This window comes from Vicugna pacos, chromosome 16 (genome assembly GCF_048564905.1).
Source record: "Vicugna pacos chromosome 16, VicPac4, whole genome shotgun sequence".
NCBI lineage: Eukaryota > Metazoa > Chordata > Mammalia > Artiodactyla > Camelidae > Vicugna > Vicugna pacos.
The window spans coordinates 51,221,206-51,248,983 of NC_133002.1; the positions used below are offsets into that span (position 1 = coordinate 51,221,206).

General features: G+C 36.1%; 1 protein-coding gene across 7 annotated transcripts in view; it reads left to right on the forward strand.

The window, feature by feature from the left end:
• HELZ (helicase with zinc finger) overlaps positions 1–27,778 on the forward strand; it is a 137,845-nt gene that overhangs the window by 9,459 nt on the left and 100,608 nt on the right. For 6 of the 7 annotated variants that reach the window (XM_031685626.2, XM_031685622.2, XM_072939441.1 and 3 more), the window contains 4 exons: positions 13,294–13,521; positions 15,838–15,874; positions 25,549–25,673; positions 27,257–27,313. In XM_031685626.2, the coding sequence (XP_031541486.1) occupies positions 13,312–13,521; positions 15,838–15,874; positions 25,549–25,673; positions 27,257–27,313 (429 nt within the window). In that variant the 5' untranslated portion in view covers positions 13,294–13,311. Of the gene's footprint in view, positions 1–1,864; positions 1,926–13,293; positions 13,522–15,837; positions 15,875–25,548; positions 25,674–27,256; positions 27,314–27,778 lie in introns of those variants that run through there. The other variant, XM_072939440.1, reaches the window with a different exon arrangement.

Sequence of the window (27,778 nt, forward strand, 5' to 3'; positions counted from 1 at the left end):
TTGCTTCAGGTGACAATGCCAGGATTCAAATTCAGGCAGATCTGGCTTCAAGCCTGTATTCTTAACTGCTGTGCCTTGGAACTCTTCAGCTCATTTGTGGCATCCTAGAGTTTGACACAAATAAGAAAGTCTGAAATTATTCCTAAACAAATAAGTGTTCTCTTCTTGTGAAAAAAAAAAAAGACAAAAACAAATGAAAAAAATAGCAGTACATAGTTCTCTGTGGATGGAATATGTTAGTATTCTCTCATGGAAAATTTTTTTCTTCCTAATTTTATAGACTTCACCAACTTTCTTGGTTTCTTTAGATACAAATGGTCACCTCAGTGGAAGGAAGTCATTTTTCTGCTGGTACTTGGGAAGGATCTCTTCTTAAATGAATCTCCTTATTTATATTTCTCTTTTTCCTTTTCCCTCCACTCACTCCTCTCTCTTACCTTGGGGAGATTCCCATCTCTGATCTCTGCTGTTCTCTGTTCCTCCTTTTCCTCACAGCTATGGTGGCCCTTTCTGTCCCCAGTCTGATCCGCTGCCCGTGTTCTGAGGAATTCCTTTCCTTCCACCTTTGCCTTCCCTTCCCCCGCCTGCCTCAGCCACCTTTAACCTCACCCTGTGTTTCGGCTTTTCTAAGTTTATTTAGCGGGGCTGATATCAGGACCAATTTCCCTCCTCTGGCTCTGGCTCTGCTAGCTCTCTGTTCTCCTTCATGGGCAGAGAAGATTGGGAAGTAGGCAGTGAGCATTCCTTAGGTTTGCATCAAGAGTAGGACATGGACCTTAATGCTTTTAAGGAGGGTAGGAGGGTATTATGGCTTGTATACTTAAAAAAAAATTTTTGGTAAAATATATATATAACAAAATTTACCATTTTAATCATTTTAGGATATAATTTAGCATACAAGTGGCATTAAGTACATTCACATTGTTATATAACCATCACCACCATTGATCTCCAGAACTTTGTCATCTTCCCAAATTGAAATTCTGTACCCATTAAACACAAACTCTCTGTTTCCCTCTTCCTCAAGCCCCTGACAACCATCATTCTATTTTCTGTTTCTGTGAATTTGAATAGAGTCCATTCATACCATAGTTGCCTCATATAAGTGCACTCAGACAATATTTATCTTTTTGTGACTGGCTTATTTCACTTAGCATGTCTTCAGGTTTCATCCGGGTTGTAGCATATGGCAGCATTTCCTTCCTTTTTAAGGCTAAATAATATGCCATTTTTTGTAAATATGACATCTTTTCTCAGTCCATTTTTCTTCTGACGGACACTTGGGTTGCTTCCACCTTTTGGCTGTTGTGAATAATGCTGCCAGGAACATGGGTGTATACGTGTCTGTTTGAGTTCCTGCTTTCAGTTCTTTTGAGAAATACCTGGAGGTGGAATTGTTGGATATAGTAATTCTGTGTTTAATTTTTTGAGGAATCTCCATATTTTCCACAGCAGTGGCACCATTTTATGTCTACCAGCAATGCACAATGGTTCCAGTTTCTCCCCATCCTTGCCAACACTTATTTTCTGGGTTTTTTTTTTTTTTTGATAGTAGCCATCCTAATGGGTATGAAGTGATAATGTATACTTGTTTTAAAGCTGTTTCATGTAGAACAGTAGAATTTTAGGACTAGAAATGGTCTTACAGATTTCTAATTCAATTAGCAGTAGACAGCAAAGAATGTTCTAAAGTGCCTTAGCATTTCCACTTCTTTTTCAATTAAAAAAAAAACACTTTGGGCAGACATATCTTGGGTCTAAGGCTCAAGATGAACCATGTCTGACCCAGGTACATAGAATGCAATTGCTTTGTAAGGAGACCTGCTCTTCTATTCTGCCAGTGACTATTTCTTATACTTCTTTACAGTTCCCAGCTGTGTCTTCTGGGTTATTTAATCTTCTTTCCAGCTTCTTTAAAGGATGAGGTAACTGTATTCAAAGTAAATAGTTCATATTTATTTAAAAAAACTAGATAAGTTAGAAATGAATGAACCCAAGATTGATGTAAACTATCCAGCTGATTAAAAATACTATATTCAATATCAATTTGAAGGAAACTTAAGTATTACTCCTGAATGTTACCTGTAATTTCTTACTATGTGTCATATGTCACCTTTTAAAAAATTTTTTTTGGAGGGGAAGTAATTAGATTTATTTATTTTAATTATTATTATTTTTAATGGAGGTGCTGGGGATTGAACCCAGGACCTTGTGTATGCTAAGCAGGCGCTCTACCACTTGAGCTATACCCTCCCCACAAGTCACCCTTTTTTGATCCTTTTTTTCTTTAATTTGTAAAAGATGAATCGGGCAGCATAAAAATTAGAATATATTTTATATTTAAGAGAAAATTATGACTTCTGCATTAGTTTGGGGTTTGAATCACTTTTTAAAGTTAAAACTGTTAGTTTAAAATATTTTATGAAAATCTTTAGGTCTACAGCAAGGTGGTAAGAACAGTATAATCAACACCCAATTGTTACCATTATGCCGTAATTTGCCTTCTCTCTCTCTTTCTCTGTCAAGTATATAGTTAGAGTTTTCTTTCTCTTTTTTTCCTGAGCCAGTTGAAAGTAAGTGGCAGACATCTTAGATAGAATTTCATTCATACTTCAACATGTGCCTCCTAAGAATGAGAACATTTTTCTTCATAAACACAATACCATTATCACACCTAAGAAAATAATTCAATAATACTAATGGTTATACTATCAGATATCAAATGTGTAAATTTCCCCATTTGTCCCCAAAATGCTATTTATTTCTTTAGGTTATTATGTCTCTTTAGTTTCTTTTAATCTAGAATAGTTACCCCTCCCTTTTTTGTTTTTTGTGATAATGCAACATGTTGCTTGTTGAAAAATTAGAAAATGGAGGTGAATTAGGAAAAACCCTGTAATCTATCATTTAGGTATCTACTTTTAATTTTGGAATAATTTTAGATTTACAGAAAGTTGTGATGTAGGTCAGAGTTTTCATATACTCTTCACTCGCTGTTGTTAATATCTTATATTTTTATGGTACATTTGTCAAATCTGAGAAACCATCATTGAAACATTAGTATTAACTATTTTCCAGATTTTATTTGGATTTCTCCAGTTTTTCCACAAAGCCCTTTTACTGTTCAGAGATCTACCTAGGATCCGCATTGAATGTGATTATGTCCTCTGGGCTATGACAGTTTTTCAGACTTTACTTTTTTCAATGACAATTTTGAAGAGTCCTGGTTCAGATATTTCACAGAATGTCCCTCAGTTTGGGTTTGTCTTGTATTTTCCTCAAGATTAGACTGGAGTTAAGGTTTTGAAGAAGGAGATATTCGCTAATTTTAATACTTCATTTCATATCTCTCTTGGCTTTTTGTGTAAAATATTCAATATATATAGATACATATTTTATAAAAACAGGACTATGGACTATAGTATTTTATAATCTGCTTGTTTTTACTTACAAAATGGGATTACACTGTAGATATTGTTTTGTAAACTTTTGTTACTTTACATCTTTCCAGTAACCCCAGTTCTTAACACTGTTTCTGTAGGATACTATTCTGAGTTTCAAACAACTGATTTGAAAATATAGTTTTAGAACATAGGCTGTTGGTAAATTGAAGATGATGGTGGTGGTACCTTTGGTTTTAATTGTGCATTTGGCTCTTTTATATTGATTTATGTTTTATTTATAAAGCTCAGTTGTTTTGGATTTTGATGTGTTTACAAGGTCATACAAATAATGAAGAAAGAAAATGAAGAAATACAGATAATAGAAAATGTTTTGTAATAATAAAACTTTCATAGCAAGCAGCAAACTTTTCTTGGAAGTCAGTCTTTTAATATAATTTGCTTGCTTCATAAATAAAGGTTTTGTATTTTTTCCATATCTTTATTGATTAGTAAGCATGTTTAATGATTTGAGAGGAGACTCAAACTCTTCAAGAAATATTTTGGAATTATTGATCCAGAATTGCTGACAATTCTCAAAAATGGGTCTGGAAAAATCAAGGTAATAGATGGAAAAAATCTCAATTTTAGCTCTTGATATAACTTTTTAAAAATTTAGTGTTTTTTTTTTTAATAATTTTAGTTACTAAAACAGATGGTAGAAGGTCCATCGGGATATTTATTTTATGTGTTTAAAACCTTTTACTTTGCTATATTGAATTCCATTCATTCTGGAATTTAGAAGAATTTACCTCTTTATGAAAGAGATTATTCAAAATAAAATATGATTGATGATCTTAGTTTCCAGTTTTCTTCTCAATAGGCTTAGTCTCTTTTCTAGTGCTTCTTGCATACTCAGTGATTTTATAAGTTTTAGAAAAAAATGCAAGTCTGGCTGAATATTAAGCACACTACAACAAATAAAGCTTTTCACTTTGCAGAATGTTTTGCCTGTGTATCCCAAAGACCCATCACAGATTCCAGTTTTGGATAAAAGCAAATAAATTTAAAGAGAATACAACATCCCTCTCTATGACTTGGCATTCGAATGAGAAATGAATTTGATTCAGGACCATTCTTGGAGTGCTTGGCATTTAGGTTATTCTAGGTCATCTCTTTGGGAAATTCAATTAAAGTATTTATTAAATGATTTTAGTGAATTGAATGGTTGTCATGGGGATATAAATGCTATAAAACATGACTCCTATTTATAAGATACTGTGTTGGGCAGATAAAGTGTCTTACATGATGTATTTAATCCAAGATAAGTATACGAGTAAAAGGCAAATCATTCTATAGGAAGTAATTCTGGTTCTGGGAGGAGCATTCTTAGGGCTGTAGGCCTTGAAGTGTTCATTTAAAGCTGGGCAGAATTTAGGTCCAGAGAGAGGAGGGAAGGTGTATTTGGGCATTGCCAGCAACTCAGAGGCATTGCTGTCCACGGGACCTGTGTGGGGAGCGATGGGAAAGTTAGATTGTAGCCAGACTGTGGGTGGCCTGCATATGTGGTAATGAGCGTAGACTTTAGTTTATAGGCATTTCGGAACCGCTGTGCCATCTCTAGAGTGGTTCTCAACTTTTTTCCTCCCTGAGGAAGCATGACACACTTTTACTAGCTGCAGTGTCTCACCACAGCTGCGCTGCCCAATGGGGAGAAGGAGGTGTGTTCTGCTACGATTTCCTTACTCCTCAGGGTACGTCTTGGGGGTTATTTTTAATAATGTATCAATCTGGCTTTTCTTTCTTTTGTCACAATACATTTACTTTCTAGAATAGTCTTGTTCTCAGGATAATAATTGGGTTTCCACAGGGAAAATAATAATGTATGAGGCAGATTAAAGGCAAATTACTGACTTTTAAAAACATAAGTCTCTGATTTTTTCTAGTACTTCTTTTGTTTAAATTTTTATTTTGTTATGTAAAGAAATTTATTACATTTTAAAGTTTTCCGATGGTTTTATTGTTTATATAGTTTAATAATAATTAAAGATAACTTGGGGTCTAATCAAGAACTGATCATTAATGTTAGTAATTTCTGTTCAAGTGGGTGGTGGTAATGTTTAGCACAACACATCAGTCTTCTAAAACCTTTACAAATGCAATCTGATTTATCCCATCCAAGTTAATTATGAGGTAGATGATTTTTTTTCCCTAATGGAGACAAATGTAAAAGACATCTTCAACTTAGAGTGAAGAAATTTTAGTTACTACTATTGGCTCCTGCTATTGAATCACAGTTTATTTATATTTTTTTTTTGAAGTCTGTCTCTAATCAAATAAGATTGAATTCTTTAGAAATAAAAGAGGATCTTGACAAAATTAACAATAAAAGTTAGTTTAAGGACAATAACTGATTTTCAAAAATATAAAAGTACAGTTCATGACTAGATTTCAAGGTGGTCTAGTGGTTATTTTTATGCTGCTGCAGAAAGAGGACCACAGTGGAAAGAGAATGATGCTTATAAATCACCATCTTTTTTATCATCTGCTACTGAACATGTCTTAGTCCAAGCGTCTGCCTACCCTCTCTGTGGTACACTGTTGATTTCATTTTTCTCCCAGTGTTTACTTTTGGTCCTGCACCATTTATCTAGCTATGATGGGATTCTTCAAAAGTATCCTACATTTTGCACCCAGTGAACTCAGTGATTGTTTTATTTGGAGACCTTCTTTCTGAGGCTCCATTCTTACCTCGAAAACTTAACATTTGTGGGAGGGGAAATGTTTGGTTTTCCATTTATTAACAACAAACATCCTTTATTTCTTTTCAGTTTTTAAAAACTATGTCCATTGTGACATTGAGATTCATATTTTTAAAATAATTTAAAAATTTTATTCTTAAAATTTTCATCCAGTAAAACTGTTTTCTTTTGGTATATACAGGGCTGTTAATTTAGCACACGTGTAGTTTGTGCAGCCATCACCACAATAAGGATACAGAACAATATTATCACCCCAAAGAGTCCCTCGTGCTGTCCTTTTATAGTTACATGTCCCTGTCCCATAACTCCTCCAACCACTGACCTTTTCTCCATCCCTATAGTTTTGTCTTTTTGTGAAATCATATAAATGGCATCATACAGTATGTAAGCTTCTGAGACTGGGTTCTTTTACTGTGTCTTTGAGATTCATCTAAGTTATTGCATGTATTAAGTTTATTCCTTTTTATTACTGAGTAGTTTTTCATTGCCACTTATTAAAGGACATTTGTTTCCAGTTTTTAACAAGTATGAATAGAGCTGCTATAAACATTTGTGTACAGATTTTTGTATGAACATAGTTTTCATTTCTCTAGGGTAGCTATCTGTGGAGAGAGGGGATTGTCTATCTTTAACTTTATAAGAAACTATCAACCCTTTTTCTAGAGTGGCTGTATCATTTATATTTCCACTAGCAGTGTTTGAGAGTTCCAGCTATTCTACGTCACTGATATTATTAGTATTTTTAATTTAGCCATTGTCATAGGTATACAGTAATATCTAATCACAGTTTTAATTTGTATTTCTCTGATGACTAATGCCATTGAACATTTTTTCTTGTGCTTGTTGACCATCATTATATCCTCTTTGTGGAGTGTTTGTTGAAACCTTTTGCCCAAGTTTTAATTGGGTGGTTTTCTTACTTCTGAGCTTTGGGAATTCTTTATATATCTGGATACAAATCCTTCTTTAGATATGTGATTTGCTGTTAGTTTTTCTCTCAGTCTTTAGCTTGTCTTTTCATTCTTTTAGCTGTGTTTTCAAAGAGCAAACACGTTTAATTTTGAGAAAGTCCAGCTCATAATTTTTTTCTGTTTGTGGATTATACCAAGATGGATAGATTTCTTTTTTCAAGATGGATAGGTTTTTTTTTTCCAAGTTGGATAGATTTTAAAAGAAGTTTCTATTCTATAAAAGAGGTGAAAAGTAAATTAGTGATGGGGATGTTCTCATAAAGTTGATTTTTGTGGAAGATGAGGATGTTCTCATTTTCTGGAAAGGTGATGCTAATTAGTATAATCCTCAGTCTTGGTAACATGTAGGGCTTTTGCTTAACCACAGGTTTGTGAGGGTTTACACACTTTTTTTTTCCTTAGTGGTAGTCACTAGCGTGGTTAAATATGTATACTTTCACAATGCAGTTGTAGGAATTAGTCTGTTCCAGAGTTAAAATTGTGATATTTTGCACTCACATTTGATGCTTTTGGGGGTGCCTGAGTTTGAGTTTCTGCTGCAGTGGAACAGCATTAGAACCTTGACCGTAGATTCAGAATCAGTGTCGTCACTAAAAGCATGAACTGCGTCAGACTGTTTGGATTTGAATTCTGCCTTTTATTTACAGTGTAAATGAGTAACTTAACTTTTCTGTGCTTCATTTTCCGTATCTGTAAATGGGAATGATAACAATAATAGCCACCCTATCAGGTCACTGTGAGGATTCAGTTAGATGTTATGGTCATTTCAGCGGTATCTGGCGTACAGGAGGCATTCAGCAAATGTCTCTTGTTATTATTTTTATTATTATTGCTGTAGTAGTTTTATGATAAAATTGTTTAAACAAATGTTTTGGAATATTTTCGAGAGACAGAATAACCAAATATCACACTAAATCACTTCTCTCCCATGCTCACCTTTTTTTCTCCTTACATTTGTTATTATTAGTCAATAACTGTGACCAGTGCTATTAATAATTATGTGCATGATGCTGTCTTACAAGACAACAGTCAGTTCACTTAGCTTTTCACATTCTGGGAGGTACTAATCAGATAGACACATATATTTCAATTAGCTTCAGCTGCTTGAAATGTCAACCTAAACCAGCTTAAGCTAGAAAGAAATTTGAGTTAGTCTCACCTAACTGCAAAGTCTAGGCACAGCTAGCTGGATTCAGGGCTCAAGTGGAGTCTTTAGGACTCAGGTTCCCCCCATGAATCAACTCTGCCTTTTCCTATATAGACTTAAGTTATAGGCACTATATGTTAAAAAAAATGGCCACAGCATATTCAACCCCTGTAGCCTCTCAGATTTTAGATTCAGTAGAAAAGAGTGCCTGTCTTTTTCCCAGAAGCCTCAGCAAAAGCCTCATGTTGTCTCATTGGTGCTTATGGGGTCACATGTCTTACCCTCAATCAATCCCTGTGTTAGGGGCTGTGAGGCTCAGGATTGGCCGATTCTGGTCACATGCCACTCTTGGCTCTCTGGTGGAATCAGCTCTTCAGAAACCACATTGAGAGTCGGGGAGAGGTGAATACTCAGAGGGAAATTTGGGGCTCTTATTACCAGAAAAAGAAATGGATACTGGGTGGCCAAAAGAACTAATGTGATATTAGTTTCTTTTTGCAAGTCAGCAACAGATCACAGGACTTAAAGGATTTGGATTAGAATCTTGGTTTCTGATTCCAGCTTTTCTGCCTGTGAAGTTACATCCTCCCAAGTTTTTTCCCCACAGGGGTAGGAGTTTGCAGAAAGTAATAGTATTTTATATTCTTTTGGTGAGAGTTGGATAATTTTTAACAGGAAGAGAAAGAATCAAGGCAGTAGGGGAGGACCTCACAGTGGGTGGATGGAGTGCTTCTTCCTGCACTGGTGTGACTCACATGACGCAGCTCCATTCTCTGGGCCTCTTCTTCCCCATGGGAGAGGCCCTTACAAGACCCAGCTTGGTCTGTGTCTGCCCTTGGATCAGGCTGTTGTGGCCACACGGCAGGATCATATGCTATAGATATGGGTGTATCTGTATAACCCAGACAAGAGTGTCAGCTGCATAGTGAGGTGTATCTGGGAGCTGGCCTTGTAAAGACATAGTTCTAGATCTCTCTCTGTTTTCTGTAGTCCATTTTAGCATGGCTTGAGACATTGTCTCACTTTGACTTTGACTGGCAATTTTTATTTTATGTTTGAGAAGGCGTTTTAAGTTCTTCTGGAGTATATGTAGAAAGGGCATGCTGTTTTCTGAAAAACCAGGGAAAACAATTGAACAGAGGCCTTGTATGGAGATCCACACTACAGCGAAGTACCCCTAACGATTCAGGTAGGCCTCAGTTCGAAACAGATTATCAGGACCTGATTAAGAAAGGTAATTGTGGTAGAAATCTTCATATCCACTTCTGAGGTAGGCACCTGAGCCTGCGTATCAGACGTTAATTCTTTAAGTTAAGTCATCTCCCCCTATAGCTCCTGAAGTTAATAGTTCTGTCCCTAACTTCTGTTGTATGTTAATGTTACTGAGATCTCCCTGGCTACTATGTCTGGTTACTAATGTTGACAGTAGTCTTTGTGCTCTCCTCTCAGAGTCAGTTTTTAGCTCGTCTTTGTCAGCGACATACAAATGCACTTATTTCTCTAATGGCTGTTGGAGATCATAATCATTATTATGATTGCATAATCATAATCATTATTTTATTGAGATGGAGAAAATAGGTGAAAATAATTCCTCTGTCAAGTAGGTAAAGTACATAGTTACATAGAGTGATATTTTATTTTCTATAAATATGGTACTGTATGTTGAAATCAGTAGTGATTTCCACTTTATATAAGTTGAAAATATGGAATTCTTGGGAGATACCGATAGAGAATAGTGCTATTCTAGGGAAATACCACTTATTGAGCACTTACTGTGTGCGAGCATTCTTGTAAGCACTTTACACGTATTCTTTCATTATTCCTTACAATAAATAACACTAGGAGGTAGGTATTAATTGTCTTCTTGCCATTTTAGTGGAGAGCAAGTTGAGATACTCCGGGTTAAGTCACTTGCCCCAGCCCACACGGCTAGCTGGTGAGTGATAGGGCTGGTGAGTTTTGAACTAAGTCCTCTGGCTCCGAGCCTGTGCTCTCGATCACTGCTGTGTTCTCTCCCTGGTAAAGATTTACTGGTGTATTGTTAGTTTTTCTTTTCACTTTACTTCTTTTTGTAATAGCTTCTAGATGTGGGCTGGGAGCTTTATAGGGAGGATTTGGGCCTTTGGAATCCATGGATTTATCCATCTACTGTTGCTGTTATCTGTCAAACAAACTGTATATGCTTGTTTATATCAGTAGTTCTCAACCGGGAATGATTTTACTCCCCAGGGGAAATTTGCTAGTGTCTGGAGACAGACATTTTCAGTTGTCATAAGTCAGCAGATAAGCTACTGGCACCTAGTGGGTAGAGACCTGAGATGTTGCTAAATATCTTACGATGCACAGGACAGCCCCTCTGCAACAAAGAATTATTCAGCCCAATATGTCAGTAGCATCAAATCTGGCCTATGTAATAAGTTACTGATTATCTTATAAAGCCATTCTTAAAGCTAGTCGCGAAGTCACCATAGTAATATAGAAATCATTATTTTTGATTTTTGTTTGATGATTGATTTCCCCAAATTAATGCATGTTTGTATAAGGGGCATAAATACCAACCGTAACTTAAATATTATGTTCCCTTAAACCAAACTGGGAATTCTAGCCCACTGAGGGAGAGCTGAGGGAGTTAAAGGGAGGCCATGTGAAGGCTGAGGATACAGTTCTCTAAATACTTGTTGAATTAATCTTGTGAATAACACAATTAGATTTCATTTTTTATGTTGTGTTAATTTGTTAAATGTGTGAACATTTAAAATACCCTGTAATTTAAAAAACCATGTTTTGGTATTTTTTTAATTAAAAATTTTGAACAGAGAAAAGCAGAGAATATTGCACATTGAATTCCATGTATGTACCATGCATATTTAACAAATGCTAACAAATTCTGAAGCCCATTTTGTACTCTTCCTCATCCCATTCCTTAGGTGTTTCAACTTTTTTTTTTAAACATTTTTTATTGACTTATAATCATTTTACAATGTTGTGTCAAATTCCAGTGTTCAGCACAATTTTTCAGTCATTCATGGACATATACACACTCATTGTCACTTTTTTTCTCTGTGAGTTATCATAACAGTTTGTGTATATTTCCCTGTGCTATACAGTATAATCTTGTTTATCTATTCTACAATTTTGAAATCCCAGTCTATCCCTTCCCACCCTCCACCCCCAACAACATTTTTTTGATATACCAGGCATCTCAAAAGTAAAAGGGGCTTGGACCTCTGATGTCTGTCGTCAGCCCTCACTCACTGCTGCTGCCTTTTGGCTGCCCATCAACAATTTCTCCCCTCAGCTTTCACTGCAGTATGTAAGTGGCAGAGGGCGGAGCCAGGCTGTCTTTATCAAAGCTAGAGAGGCCAGGCAGAGTGGATGTGTAGGCTGGAGAGAGGCGGGAGGACAAATAAGTACAGGTTTCCCCCACTGTCTGAAAGTAAGAGCCTTCCTGCAAAACCTTTCCTAAGCTGAAATGGTGTAAAGTGAAGAAGTGGTGACCATAGGACACTTCTTGCTAATGGTTGCATAACGTAAATCGAAATAAAGCATCGATGCTCGTGGACATGGTTCAAAGCTATGGTGGCTTGATGCTGAGGTGCTGAGTGTGGCTCCTGGGGAAGGAGCTTGGTGGTGCCACTCTGGCTGCTCGGAATGTGAGTTGCCTCTGTAAGGGCTGCTGCAAAACACACTGAACGCTGTTTTCGCCCTTCCCCCTTTTTTGTAAAAGGGAAAATTCTCTTTGGCTTTCTTTTGGTTAGGAAAACAGGTACTAAGTAGGTCCTTTGTAAAAGTGAAGTCGTGTAAATCAAACTTTGGAAAAGCAGAGGAGACCTGTCCCTTGGGGCCAGTAGGTAAGGTGGAAGGTGGGGAAGAACAGGAGAGGGAGTGTGGTGGGAGCAGGTGAGAAAAGCGGTCTCCGTGCTTGATGGAGCTGGGGACAGGAGGCCGGCAAGTGTGATCCTCCAGTGTTGTGACTGTCAGATGAAAGGATTTTAGGTCTTCTCTGCCCAGGTTTTCTCCTCCCTCTCCATGAGTGACAGAACTCAGAGAGGCTCTGCTTGAGTTCTCAGTATCCCTTACTTGGACTGTTCAGTGGTCTCTTATGAATGGCAGTGCCTGCTTCTCACCAGTTCTTCACAGGGCTCCTATATGATGGTCCTTTAAAACTTTCCATCGTGCTCCATTGCCTATGGAATAAAGCCCTCACTCCTTGTGGCATTTGAGGTCATTCATAGCTCCCTTCTGTCTGACACAGCTGGAGTCTGTTGCATGCTTTCTCTCCTTGGTGATTTCTCGGGCACTCTTCTCTCTGAAGCACTCCCGTGTGCCCTCCCTGTCATCCCTGCACAGTGAGCTGGTGTTCGTCTTTCAAGGCCAGCTCATGCCTTTTGGCAGATGGAATGTCTTCCTTGTAATTGTTCACTTGTGCTCTGCCTCTCTTGCTAGAATCTGAGTTTCTTGAAAGCAGCGATTATGTGCTCCATCTTTGAGCTCAGTGCTGCTAGCGCAGGGCCTGGACTCAGGAAACGTTTGCTGAGTTGAGTTCATAGGTAGTTCAAACTTGCGTTTTAGCCAGTTTTTTTATATTGATGGGAAAAATCCTATATGGTACAGACTTTGATTCTCTGCAGTCTCAGTTACAGAATTATAAGACTGAAAATAGGAGGTTTGGGTATGAAACATTCCTACACCTTCTGGTTAAAAAAAAGAAAGAGAAGCCTCCCTGGTTTGTTACACTTTGCACTATTCAGAGTCATGTTTCATTTATAAATTTGCCTCATTTATAAATTTGATGTATTGTAGGAATGATCCTGACTTATGGTTGACATTTTGCTTGGATCTTCATTAAAACTGCATGAGAAATATAGATTTTGTAGCATCAGTAGCTGCCGCTTAGCTGTGACCTTGATCCAAAGGCTGGTTGAGAGTAACTATTCAGATAGATAATTAAGCCAACTGAGATAGGGATGGGGCTAGAATTTATAATTAATAAGTTTTTAAACTTACTATTTGTTCTTTCTTCCTGTCTTTAGGATTTTTGTCCCTGAGTCATGGAAGACAGAAGAGCTGAGAAGGCATGTGAACAAGCGTGTGAATCACTCAAGAGGCAGGACTATGAAATGGCCCTCAAGCACGGCACAGAGGCCCTCCTTTCTCTTGGCCAGTACTCCATGGCCGACTTCACAGGGCCATGTCCACTAGAGATAGAAAGCATCAAAATCGAGAGTCTTCTTTACAGAATTGCCTCATTTTTGCAACTGGTGAGTAAACACTGTCAATAAACTAATGCTGAATCACGTAAAGTGACCCTTCTCATTGAGTGGGGACTTTTGTTGGTCACTCCCCCTACAGATCACCAAATCCTGGGTTGAAGAGATGAGTGAAGTGGCTGGTGATTGCTGAATATCTTTGATGGCAAGCAACTGTGTTTTTAAGCCTTGAAAGTTTTACTGTTGCATAGCATTTTGGATTATTCACTCATTCAACAGATATTTTTTGAGTGCACTGTGTGGTGGACACTGGTCTAGGTATTTGGTACACGTTGGTGAAAAAGAAAGAGAAAGAGAAAGAGAAAGAGCCCTCCTTCATAGTACTTTTTCTAGTAGAGGGACAGGCAATAAACAGTAGGCATTGTAAACACTTCAGATTCACACAAAGTTCCACAAAGTCAGCACAAAGTTCCTGAGGCAGAAGCATGCCTGCCATGTTTGAGGAAGAGCTAGGAGGCCATTGTGCTGGAGTAAAGTACACAAGGGCGGAGGGTGACAAGGTAGATCCTGTGGGGCCTCCAGGTCACTGTAAGGACTGGTTTCTGTTCTGCTTGAGGTGGGGAGCTATTGTGGGATTTTGAGCAGAGGAGTGGCATGATCTGACTTAACAGGAATTGTTTGGCCTTTGTGTTGAGAATAGACTGTAAGGATAAAGGGATAAGAATAGATACAGGGAGACTAGTTTGGAAGCTTTTGGAATAATCTGGGCCAGAGATGAAGTGGCTTAGACCAACATGGTAGCAGCATAGATGGTGAGAAGTGGTTTGGTTCTGGTTATAATTTGAAGGTATAACTAAGAGGATTTCCTAACGTATTAAAGGCAAGGAGTGAGAGATACAGAGCAGTCACAGTTTACTTACTCTGACTTTTTTTTTTTTTGTCTGAGCAATTGGAAAAGTGGAGTTTCTTTCTACTGAGGTGAGAGGGCATAGATGGGGAACAGGTTTTATGGGGAAGAGTTCATTTTAGGCATACTGAGTTTGAGATGTCACGTAGATACCCAGCTGGAGATGTTGAGTAAGCAGTTGCAGATGCGGGTCTGAAGTTTGGGGGAGAGGTCTGGGCTAAAGATGCTAACTAAAGAGTCTGTGGCCTTTAGATGATATATAAAATCTTACACTTGGGTCAGGTCACCAGGGGAAGGAGTGTAGATAGAGAAGAGGAGTGGACTGAGGACTTATTCTTGTGGAACTTGTGTTAAGAGGTTGAGGAGAAGCAGCAAAGCAGCCTGAAGAGCAACCCATGAGGTTACGGAAAACTTAAGACAGTAAGGTGTCCTGGGAGCCAGGGGAAGAGGGTCTGCAAATTAGGAAATGTTCAACAATGTCAATGGCTGTGAATAGAGTCCTGGGAATTCAGAGTTGACTGAGAAATGACAATGTGTCTAAATGGGTACATGTAAATGTATGTAAGTGGATACAAAGGAGATCATTGGTGAGCTCCATGAGAGTGGCTTCCATGCAGAGGCGGGTGAAAGCCTGACAAAAGAGAGTTTAAGAGAGAATCAGGGAGGGGAGGATATAGCTCAGAGTGTGTGCCTAGCATGCATGAGGTCCTGGGTTCAATCCCCAGTACCTCCATTAAAAATAAATAAATAAGTAAATAAATAAGTAAACCTAATTACCTCCCCCTCCAAAAATAAATAAGTAAATAAAAAAGAGGATCAGAGGGAAGGAATTTAAATACATAATAGAGACAATTCTTGAGCCGTTTTGCCCCGAAGAGGCATAAAAAACTGAATGGTAGTTGGTGGGAGAAGTGAAGTCAAGAGAAAGATTCTTTTTAAATGAGAGAAATAAGAGCCTGTTTGTTTAGAGGACTGAACCAACAGAAAACAAAAAACTAACGAGAAATAGAAGGGTCTTGCTGGAGCAATGTTCTTGAGCAGGCCATGGAGCAGATCTGCACGGGCGGTGGGAGGGGCCGTAGACAGGACCAGGGTGGTTCACCTGGTAACGGGGAAGGCAGAGAGTGTGCTGCGAAGCGGGTGGAAGGGGTGGTGACAGTCTCTGGGAATACTCCTCTCAGGGCTTCAAGTTGACTCAGTAAAGTCATTAGCTGAGAGTGAGGATCAGGGAAGAGATTCTGGTGACTTGAGGTTGGAGAAGGTGAGAAGGAGTGTTAAGTGGCCCAGGGAAGCGCACTGTCATGTCTAGTAGAGTACATCCTCTACCAGCTTTGCTCTGTGAATATTAACTTTGCAACATTCATGACTAAACTTTAAAACAAAGCTGAGCTTTCTGATAAAATCTGTTTTTAAGCAGCCCTTGAACTGCTTAATTTTATCTCATATCTTTTATTTTGCAGAAAAACTACGGGCAAGCCGATGAAGATTGTAGGCATGGTATGTTTAAAAGCAGGATTCTTTTCTGCTTTGCAGATTTTGAATTATTTAATCAAGCAATGTTTAAGATTTGATTTTTTCATGTGCTAATTTCAAAAGTGATTATAATATTTAAAAAACCTACGTTAACAGTGGTGACAAGTGACTAATTTGGATGACGACTTTCCTGCTACGATGGGTGTACACGTGAACACTGTTCCTAGTCATAAGTGTTAACGTTGCTGTCACTCCCTTGGGACATTGATAATGCCCTTTAAAGGTCTGTGTATAGGATTTTCAGTCAATAAAGAGCCATATTTTAAGAACTGTAACACACATTGATTCAAATGTTAAGCTTGGATAAATTGAAAAGCTGGGCTTCTGCCTCCTAAAATGTTTTGCTCCTTCAGTAGAGGATTCCCCTTAGAGAGGAGAGTGACTAGAATGCTCTTTAGTGCTTTTTCCTATTTTCTTTCGGGCAGGGAATTGATTAGTAAGATTCTTGCTCTTTGCATACTCATAGAGTAGGAATCCTTTTCTTGGTGATTGCTGCCAGTTCACTAGAGTGAATCAGGGAGTGAGTGGGAGAAGGGTTCAGTGTACATTCTCACACACTTTGCTGGGATTTTTGCACAGCTCAGTGATTTGGATAATACAATTTTCAGTTATCCAAATTGGGGGGGGTGTTGAGGTGTTTAACATAAATTAATTTTTTCCCTATTTACTCCTTTGTGTCAAAACTTTTAAAAGTATAAGCTGTTTTTGTTGTAAACCTTACAAAACAATCTTACCAATTCCTGTGGCATATTGAACATAATTTAACCATTCATTAAAGATTCTGCGACCTCTTTGTGAACATTGTTTCATAGAATTGTACACTTTGGGAGTTAATTGGCAGTTGAGAGAGTTCTAGTACAGTCTTCCATTAAAAAAATCTTTATATCTATGGATAATTAAAAATTACCAACAAGCAAGATAATGATAAATCAGATAAGATAGAGGAATCTGAAGAAGGGAATCATTTCCCTTTCCTCCCCATCTGAAGAAATCATGTTATTAGCTTGCTGTATCTTCTTTACCTTTCTCCACAGTGATAAACACAAATGCTACTAATACATAGATAAGGTTTTTCCTTTAAAAATTAAAAAAGAGTCATATGATCATCACAAAGCAGTTTGCTTTCTTCTGTACCAATAGATCATGGATATCTTTCCAAGTTAACAATACATCAGCTCCAATTCCTGCTTAATATTCCGTATTAAATATGTGCCATAATGTATTCAACTGTTCTCATGTTGATGGACATTTAGGTGGTTCGAGTTTTCTAGTTTGTCATAGTCCATCCTATAATAAACATACATGCTTTCTTACCGTTGCCTTTATTTCTAGGTCCTTAGTCTTAAAAGTTGGTTGTCTAGGCTAATTTTAATAGACATCATTAGATTAGTTTCAAATGCACACAGCCATCAGCAGTATGTGAGAATGCCCAGTCCCTGTGATCTCACTAACACTGAAGCCTCTCAGTTTTGCCATTTTGACAATCTCATGTGTGAGAAATAGCCTCTCTTTCTTTAATTTTCACTTGCTTGAGTATTAGTGAGGTTGATACTTCTCATTTGGGGACATACAAAGTCCCAGAAGATTAAATGAAAAGTCACAGAATAAATACTATTGGTGAAGGAGCATATGGTAAAATGTTGCATTTTTCTGGTAATTGTTTTACTTACTATTTTAAAGTTAGATACTATTTTACAAGCACTAAATTACCAAAATAAAAATTTAACCAGGAAACCTTGGAGGTGAAGGATAAATCTGTTACCTGAATTGTGATCATAGTAATACAAGTGTATGTGTATGTCCAAACTCACCAAATTGTATACATTAATGATACGCAGGGTTGGTATACTGATTATGTGTCTGTCATGTGGGGAAAAAGTTTAACCCGTGTCTGAGATCAGGTTATAGTGAAGTGACTGTATGCTTGTGGTATTGGTGGAGTATGAAGCAGAATACAGCTTGGTAGTATGTTCATACGTCTGACCCACTAATCCCATTTCTGGGATACTGTCCCAAGTAAATATTCCAAAAGAAGGGAAAAATTGTTTGTGGAATGGTGTTCATTGCAGTGCTGTGTGGAAGAGCGGAAAATTGGTTAGCTTGCAGTAAGGTTCATTGATTACATTCTGTGCATTCCTTGTTATCATTTATGTGACAAGTAAGAACGTGGAAGTGCTTACTTAAATGTGTATAAAGTTGTTCATTTGAAGTCAACATTTGGGAATATTGCCCAAGTTTACCGGTATATATTTGCTAGTTGTAGAGTTCTACTTTTATGTGTAGTTTTTTTCATTTTCACCTTTTTGTAACTTTTCTTTTTTAAGTTGAAGTATAGTTGATTTACAATATTACATTAGTTTTAGGTGCACAGCAAGGTTATTTTTATATAAGATAAAATACCATGTTCAGACAATCAGTTAGTGATAAAAAGCAGGATGAGAATCTCAATCTGTGTTAATTATTACACTGCTTTGTAAACTGGATAGCCTGAGCAGCTCCTGCCTTACTGGCCCCAGACTTATGTTTGCATTTTATGTACTACAGCATTGTCTTAGTGTCTGTTCCCTTACTGTCCAGGCTGTCACTTCGCATTCCTTGCAACTCTCAACATGCCTCATTGCAGCTTCCCTCCCCCTCTTCTCCACTTGCTGCATCTGACCTTCTGGTTTCACTTTCTCAGTCAGGGATAGGAAATCAGACAGGCAGTCTTTGTCATGGAGTTAAAAAACATTAAAAAAATTTTTTTATTATGAAAAATTTAAAACACAGGGAAGTAGGGGAAATAGTATAATAAACATTCATATTCTTGAAACTTGGATTATAACCTTTTGCCATATTTACTTCATTAATTTTTCCTGAACTATTTAAAAACAGTTATAGACATCATGATATTTATTCTTAAATACTTCAGCATGCATCTCTAAAAAATAAGGTCATAACTGTATAACCCTAATATTATTATTAACCTCATAAAATTGACCATAATTCCCTAGTGTTATCTAAAACCCAATCCATGATCAGATTTACCTGGTTGTCCCCAAAATGTTTTTTTAATGGCTGATTTGTCGAAACCAGAAACTAATCAGTCATAAAATTTAAAAGTTGGACTTCTACTTAAATAAGGAATAGATTAAGTGAGGACTCAAGGGCATCTGGAAAATAAACTACACAGGCTTTAAGTTCATGGAGTTTGGTGGTGTGTTCTGGATAATGAGGGTTGCCAAGCCAGTGACCACTGGGTAAGTGAGGTAGTGAAGTCTGTTTTCATTATTTGAACTTAAGTTGTGTTTGGCACAACAGGAAAACTTTCCTAAATAAAGATTCTTTTTCTACCTTTGACGTATTCATCATATAGGAAACTCACATTTTTTACACTGACAAAATGGAATGAGGTAACTGGAGAAAGTGAAATCAAAAGATAGTCTTAACTAAAAGAGTATTATGCTACATGTAAAATATAGGTCAAATTCAATCATTATATACATCAAAGAATATTTTTCATAAGGCTGCAAGATTTTTAAACCCTAGCTGAGAGTGTCATTAATTTAAGAAAGTAATACAAACAAGAGTTTGGGGCATCTACTGACATTTATTATGATACTTGCCCTGTGAAGTAAATGATTCAGTAACCAAAAACCCCTGTTGAATAGATGCTGACTGTATCAAAAAAGACAAATTGATACATGATTGATTGAACCTTTCACATTTTCCTTCTCTGAAGAGTTTTGATTAAATAGATTTTATGACAATTAAAATTTGGGGGAAAATAGTTAATGGGGTAACTATTCAGAATTACGTCTGAGTCAGACCCTCTGAGATAGGTTATTTTATTTAATCACATTGTAATATCATTCCAGTTATATAGGTGAGGAAACAGACTTTGTGAGATCAAGTAACTTGCTTTAGAACACAGAGCCATTCTAGAGTGGAACTGTGGTTTTGAAGTGAGGTCTGTCTGATCTAAAAGGCCATGTGTTCCTTCTCTTTACCCTGAGCTACTGCCTGTGTGTTCTTTAGGGTTTTATAGACATTATTCTGTTTGGTATGATAAACTTGGTACGGGGGAAGGCAAACAGGTATTTTATATTCTAGAAAGAAAAAACTGAGGCTCAGGATCACTTAGATAATCATTAGTTGAGTGGGACAAGAATTTGTATCTTCAAGCCTCTAGTCCATCCAGTTTTTACTGTTGACTAGACTTAAATAGGGATGCAGTCCAATAATATTTCTTAATTACTTGTTCTTTAGATCCAGTTATAGGAAATGTTTTTTTTAATTTCATGTATATAAACTTTTATTTCTCCAACAGGAATTAAAAGAAAAAAAAACCTTTTTATTTGGAAACAATTATAGATTCACAGGAAGTTGCAAAAGTAGTGCAGAGAGGTCCCATGTACCTTTTCCCCACTGGTTACATCTTACGTAACTAGAAAACAATATCAAAACGAGAAAATTGACATTTGTTCAAAGAATATGTATAATTTTATGTCATTTTATCATGTGTAGATTCATGTAACCCCCAATACAAGTCAGGATGCAGAACTAATCCATCACAGTGAAGATCTCTCTTGTGCTACCCTTTATGATTACGCTCACCATCCGCCTTCCCACCACGTGTAACCCTTGGCAACCACTAATCTATTCTCCATCTCTGTAATCTTGTCATTTTGAAAGTAGTACATAATGGAACCAACTGTATGTGACCTTTTTAAGATGACTTTTTTTTCTCTCATCACGTATTGATATCCATCCAAGTTTTCGTGTTTATTATTAGTTCATCCTTTTTGTGGCTGAGTAGTGTTCCACAGTATGGCTATACCAGTTGTTCTCCAATAGAAACCAAAGGCTTTCTGGAATAGGATTTTGACTTTCACTCTTCATTTCTCCATAATGCCTATTAACTATTTAAAGTAAAGTTCTTATATTTAAGTTGATAGGGATAAAAAGCTAAATTATAGAATACTAATTTTGGAATAGAATATAAATCAAGGAAGTGAGTGTTTATTTAATATATGAATTAAGTTTGAGGACTGTTATTCTCTTAGTATGCAGAGTCTCTCTTTTTTTTTTTTTTGTATTAGTAGATATTTAAGTAAGCAATAGTCTTTTGACTTACTATCCTTTTAACCCAATTGCAAATGTCTCATCATGGTTGTATGACTGTTCTAGGCCTTTTCTTATTTATGCAGGGTGTCAGTTATGGTCATGAGTGACATTGTAAATGTACTTCATGTTGTTTTTCACTCGTGCAATAAATATTAACATTAGTTTTATATTTACTGAAATTATACATAAAAAGAGAAGATTGAAAATGAGTGGTACCTTGTCTTATAAAATCTCAGTAAAAACTATACCAAAGTAGGGAACTAAAATTAAGAGTATTGTGAACACCTGAAAATACAGCCCTCTCCCATAGGGCCAAGAAAATAGTCAGGAGAATAGCAAAATATTAGAGTTTTTCTCAGTAGGCAAATTTTTTTTTTTTTTAAAGTAAGCAAATCAACCATGGAAACAATGAGGTAAGGGAATGCCTTGGCAGAGGCTTCTCCCCAGTCAGGCTTTCCTCTGAGAGCTTACGAGGGAGATGGCAAGATGTTGACTTCTGAAATTGACATGAAGGCGGTGGAAGACTTTTAAGATTAAAAAAATACAGTTAAATTGATTTTTAAAAATAGAAACAGCATCTCAATTCAGTTATTGAACAGTTAACAGAGGTTAACTTTCCTGTAACTTAATAGCAAATGCATACTGGAAACTGAGATTCTTTATAAAGAGAAGGTTGAAGCCTCTGCAAGCAGCAAATTCTCTCTTGTCTCTCTAATGCACACACAGTGTAAGACAGGCTACTTTTGCAAATACCATTTTAACAGTGCCTTAAGTAAAAAGTTTATTCAAGCATATGTAGAGGAAATAAAAACCTTCTATGATGTTCTGGGGAACCAGATTTCAGGTTTGTTTTTATGCTTGTGTTACCAGCTTTTTACTATGTATAATTATTTTATATTTGTATAGTAATGAGGAAGTTGAGGGCTATTCAGTGAATTAGCTCTAATATTTAAACTAAACACTGGAAATAAACCAGGAGAAATGACCTATGTTTCTGTAATGTGAAAACATCCAGAAGAAAGGAGTCCTGGAATCTTTACACAGGACTGCAACTGAAAGAAAGAGTACTTCCAGAAATACACAATTAGATCTTAGCTTTAAAGTTCGTTGCACACCCAAGGAGGCTGTGAAAGAGATAGAAATATTTTTGTGACCTGATTAAGGACTGAATACTGAAAGGAGCAAGAGCAAGGTGACAGGGATTGGGGGGTGGGGTGGGAGGAGAGAATGAGAGAAAGTATATTTAGTATTTAAAGCTGGAGATAAAATATTCAGAAGAGGTCTCAGCAATACCTAATATTGAGTATTGTTAGGGCTTTTCATTTTCTAAAAGCATTTTATAAAGGAAACATTTTATCTGTAAAAGACCTTGGTAGGAAGGACATAAAATGCCACAAAAGCTGCAGCCCACATCTCTAAAAGCATTGTGTGTTGCAGTTGGAAGAAAAGAGAGGGCAGGAGTAAAAGGGCTGAGGCAGAGGAGAAGAATGGTGGGAAAAAAACCAATTTGGAAAAATGGACACTAGTGAGAAGTTTGCCACAGAGTTATTCTGATTTATGTTACACTTTTTGATACTCGTGACAAATGGACATTTTAACCTCATTTAGGTCTTCCACTGTTTGGAGTCTGTTTATATAACATCCCCCATATACATTTGACAATTCTTGTCAAATTTAAGTGGCTTATACTTAGGAAAGGAGTTTATTTATAAATTTATTTTATGTATTTATAAAATAAATCTATTTTCATTTTTCATCCAGTTCCTGATGTATTGGTCCTGAGAATGTGATTATATCCAAGCAGTGAATAAGTTCACTTTATTAATGTCTAAAGGATTTAGTTTAATGGTAATTTAAAAATTTCTTCGAAAATTTTGGAAAAATACTACCCTGGTTAGGCTATGCTCTTCAATAAAAGATTTAAGAAATAACTAAGGACTTGACGAAAGAAATAACATAGTATGGTCATGTTACTGAAAATGTAAAATACAGAAAAATACAGAGTAATACTCAACATTTCCTGAACTTTAAGCTTGTTTTAAATTACCTTTCTCATTGCAGGTAATTGTTTACGAGCCAGGGAAATTATATTTTAACTGTTAATCCATTCCTTTTGATAGCCAGGGGCTTATCAAACCCTTACAGAGGCGATTTTTGTTGAAGCAGTTGAATAAATAGTCCTTTAATGTTACTCATTTTCTGGTCCAAAACATTCCAAGTAAGACGTATTTCAGATGTTTTATAATACACTAGGCTACACTTTGTTTTCTTTCAAGCTTTTTCAAGATATTAAAGATAATATGGGAACAGATTGGCAGCATTGCAGTTTGACTTTGTTATAAGACACCGTAGCAGGATAGCTTTATCTATAATAGCTGACGGTTTCTTTGCCATAGTTCTTCATGTGGGGTCCTGCAAGACATACACTGAATTGCGTTTAAAGACGCACTAGAAGAAAGTGCATCATTAATGCTTCTTGTCTAAAATTTTTAGAGAGGGGAAGGGGAAATTTAATTTTGACAAATATTGAGACGTTCAAACATGAATGTAATGGGAGAAACTTTGCAAAATAAAATTCAACAAATACCTTTCAAAGATCTATGAAAGGTGTTTGTAAAATTTCATGCCATTTAATACTCTTTAAACATAACATAGTAATATAAGATTGAAATATTCTTAGATTTTTTTCATTTCCCTGAAACATTCTTCAGCTTTTGACAACTAGTTTCTTCCTATCCCAGTTGCTGAATAGGAACTACGATATTTCCTCAGCCCTTCTCAATACTGTTTGTAATTTTTAGAGGAGAAGGTAGCATCTAGGGAACTCTTACAAGGAGACTGTGCTAGATACTTTATATAATTAACACAATTAATCTCTACTACAACCTTATTAGGTAGCTACTCTCACCTGCATTTTATAGGGCATGAAACAGGCTTGGTGAATGTAAGTAATCCAGACCTTAGGAGGACTGTCATTTTTCCTCAGAGCAACTTTACTTGCATTGTATCATTTGATCCTTACAACACATTTTTACGTGTTTCAGTTTTACAGATGACCACACTGAGGGCCAGAGAGATAAAATGACTTGCCAAAGATCAGATCTGAATAGTTTTAGGAATTGTAAGATCTGAGGGAGATGTGGGCTTACTGTGGAATTTTGTTAAGATACTCAAGACATTCTTAACGATATATCATTGGAATTACTCACGTATTGAGATTGTCAGTTGAGGCAATGAGCGATGTGTAACGTGGATGGAGTGAGACAACAGGTTGGCCTAAACTGAAAGTAATTGAATAAAATTCAATAAAGTAAATATATAGAAAGATGGTTATTGCAGTGTTATTTTTAATAGTTAAAATTGGAACTGTTCTGGAGCAAGGGAACAGAATAAATTAATTGATGTATCTACTTGATGAAACATTAGATAGGTAATGATATAAATATAAACACTCATAACATGGAAAGTATCGAATGTGCCAAGGGGAAGTAAAGCAGAAGGAGGACTTAAGTTATATTTACATCACATAATCATGTGAAAAATTATGTAAATATTAATCAAAATTGGAAGAGAATATGAGTAAGTAAAAACAGTTTGTTGAGTGGTAAGCGCATGGTGAGCTTCTATGTCTAATTTTATTAATGTTGTTATGTTATTTGTGCAATAAAAAATTGAATCATATAACAAAAGGATGTGTTCATCAATATGTTATAAACAAGCCCAATGGCCTTTAAATGCAGTATATTATACTGATACTTAAATAAAACATTTCCTTGAAAATAATCAGAAAAAAATGCAATTTCCGAAATATTTTCTTTCAGCAAATTGTTCTCTTGCAAAGGAAGCTGAAGTGTGTATAAACTAAAAATAGAATCTTGGACTCCGCAGTAAAGAGGATATAGATTGTTTTACCAGCTGAACCATTAGCAGTTGTGAGAAATTGTCTCAAATGACATGGCATAAAAATGAGTGTATTTTGTATGTGCTCCTTGTGATTATATTAAATTAAATCTGTAAACACTGGCAAACAATTTGGGTAGCATTTTCTCTTACCTTTTGACAGTTGAGTTCTTCGTTAATTTTGCAGGTTTTGATAAAAGCTAATTCTTAATTGCTTAAGAATATCAAATATTGAGGTTTACAGTTTCTATTCTTATGCATTTTAGTGGCACTGGGTCTCTGTCAAAAGTGAGAATTTTATTCAGTGAATATTTCTGCAGTTTAATAGTCCTCATTTACCCAGAAATCATAGGTTGAACACTATTTTCACTGGAGAGCTTTAAGATTAATTCTCCGTGTGATTTTGGTGTGATCCTGCCTGGCTGTTGGCTGTAGTGGGTTAGATATGGTGATTGCCCCATGTTTTTTCTTGTCTTTATGTATGTCTTAGAACTGAAACAGCACTGCTTTTCTCTTGTAGTTATTCTTTTAGCATGAAAGAAGTCATGCTCTTGATAGTGTGCTGATAATAAAATCGAGAAGAACGTGTATTAAATGTCTTGGGGTTAATGATGGCTATTCTTTTGTGGCAGTGCTAGGAGAAGGGCTGGCCAAGGGTGATGGTGCCTTCCAGACAGTGCTTTGCTGCATGCAGCTTAAAGGCAAGCTCCAACCTGTATCCAGCATTCTTGCCAAGTCACTGACAGGAGAGTCCCTGGTATGTTGATGAGTTCTAAATTTGAATGTTCAAAAGTGGATTCATTCATTTGACTGCTCAGGTGTATTACCTATGTTCCTCTGTGTCCCTTTGCATTCTCCTGTCAGAAATCAAAGTTTATAAATCTTGAGAGACTTATTTCTCTTCAACAAATTGGTATTTAATCATTGGATTCTTGTAGTTTGTGATAATATGTATAAGAATTGGAGATACTTTTTAGAACTTTGAAAGTATAGAATACTAAATGAAATTAAATGATTTTCTTTAAAGATATAATTTAACAGAACCTGAAAATATTTTTGAGTTTTAAAATGCTCCTGTGGACATATGATCTTATAGGGTTCTTAACTTTAACCATTTATTTTATAAAATGTTTAAATTTATATTCAGACTTTGGAATAACTTTTTGTGTGTAGTATTTAATTTTCTAGAGTTTTTGTTTTGGTTGAGGTAATTGAAAGACTACTTTTTTTGAACTTTAGAGTTGGCAATCTATAGAAACTGAAAGAAAAGAGAGAGAACTTTTTTTCACCAGTTGGTAACTTACAAAATTTGCTGATATTTTCCAGAAATTATAATGAAAAACAGTGAAAGCAAGAAAATATATGTGTACTTTGTTATGCAGCATGAATTCCCTATGCCTTATTTATTTTTCTGAATTAATATAAATTGTGGAAATCAAGAGCCAAGTTGTGTTTTCACTGCAAATAAATATATATTTAGTAAAAAAAAAATTAGGAAAGTACTTGGAATATTGCTGAGTATAATATAATGCTCCATCTCAGAGGGAAATTTAGTTATTTTCTAAGGAACTATTGTGCAGTGAATTGTTTAGTTGGTTTAACACTGTTTTTTTTTATTTCACCAAATTAACAAATGAATATAATAGCTAAAATGTATTATTAATAAAACAAAATTATATAGCTATTTAGTTCTAAATAGATAGTAAAGAATATATCTCTTCTTTACTATTTAGATAATTCTATCGTTAAGGAACTTTACATAAGTTAAGCATATTACACAGTTTTACCTGTTGGGTTTCTAAATTTAAAATTAGGAAGAGGTAATTCGCTTTCAAATCTCAAGTGAAACTTGAATTTCAGAAGAGTACATATTTAAAATATTTTCCTTCAACAGCTTTATTAATGAGCTGTCTTTAAGCAGTATGATCATTTTTTGTGAATCTGAGTCATGGGTAACTGAGTTCACTATTTTGCAAATACAGCCTATTAGTTTTAGGAAAAAGAAGTTTTAAAAAATTGATTTATTTTTTCTCTTTATTTAGCTTATATTGCTCTTTGGTTATACATATTTTTATTGAATACTTTATTGAATTAATTTTAAATTCTTATGCAAGGTGAGTATAGTGTTTTAGGGCACACTGTATATTCTGTCCTGTTCATCTTTTTAACTTTCTGTATAGACGGTTAGCTTTATTATCACCTCTAAGGTAGTGAGGGTGGGAGATGAGGACAGCATTGTTTTTCTAAGGATATACCTTAGAAACAGCTGAGGAGTTAAGTCCTCATAGGAAAGAACTAATATACTGCTTGTTTTTTTCCCTTTTTCATTTGCCCTTTCAGAATGGGATGGTAACAAAAGATTTGACAAGACTAAAAACACTTCTCACAGAAACAGAGGTAAGACTATTTCAATGGATCTCTTTGGGAAGAGTTTAACTCATTCTGGCTAGTAAGTGTTCTGTATTAACATTTGGAAAATCATTGGGCTGATCCGCAAGGCTCTAAAGGCGGGGTAGTGGAACCTTCTGACTTCCTACAACCCAGTTTGGTCCAATCCTAGGAACACTGATTCCTTTCAAGGTGCCTGTGCTTCCCAGGTCTTTTGTTGTCCCAGTTCTTCTTAGCTTGCTGGCCAGTAAATGGAAAGATGGTTGGGAAATTTTAGTTTTTAACTACATCTGGCTGTTAGAAAATACTGTCTTTAAAAATGAGGTACTCCTAAAGCCTTCTGTGTTTTTAAGCAACTAAAAGAAGTCTGTGATTTAAGGACTATTTTTAAGGGAATGAGTTTAGGTGATGGAAATAATGTGTATCAGAGGAAACAGTGAACAAAAATGTGCTCTGGTGAAGCACTTGAATGAC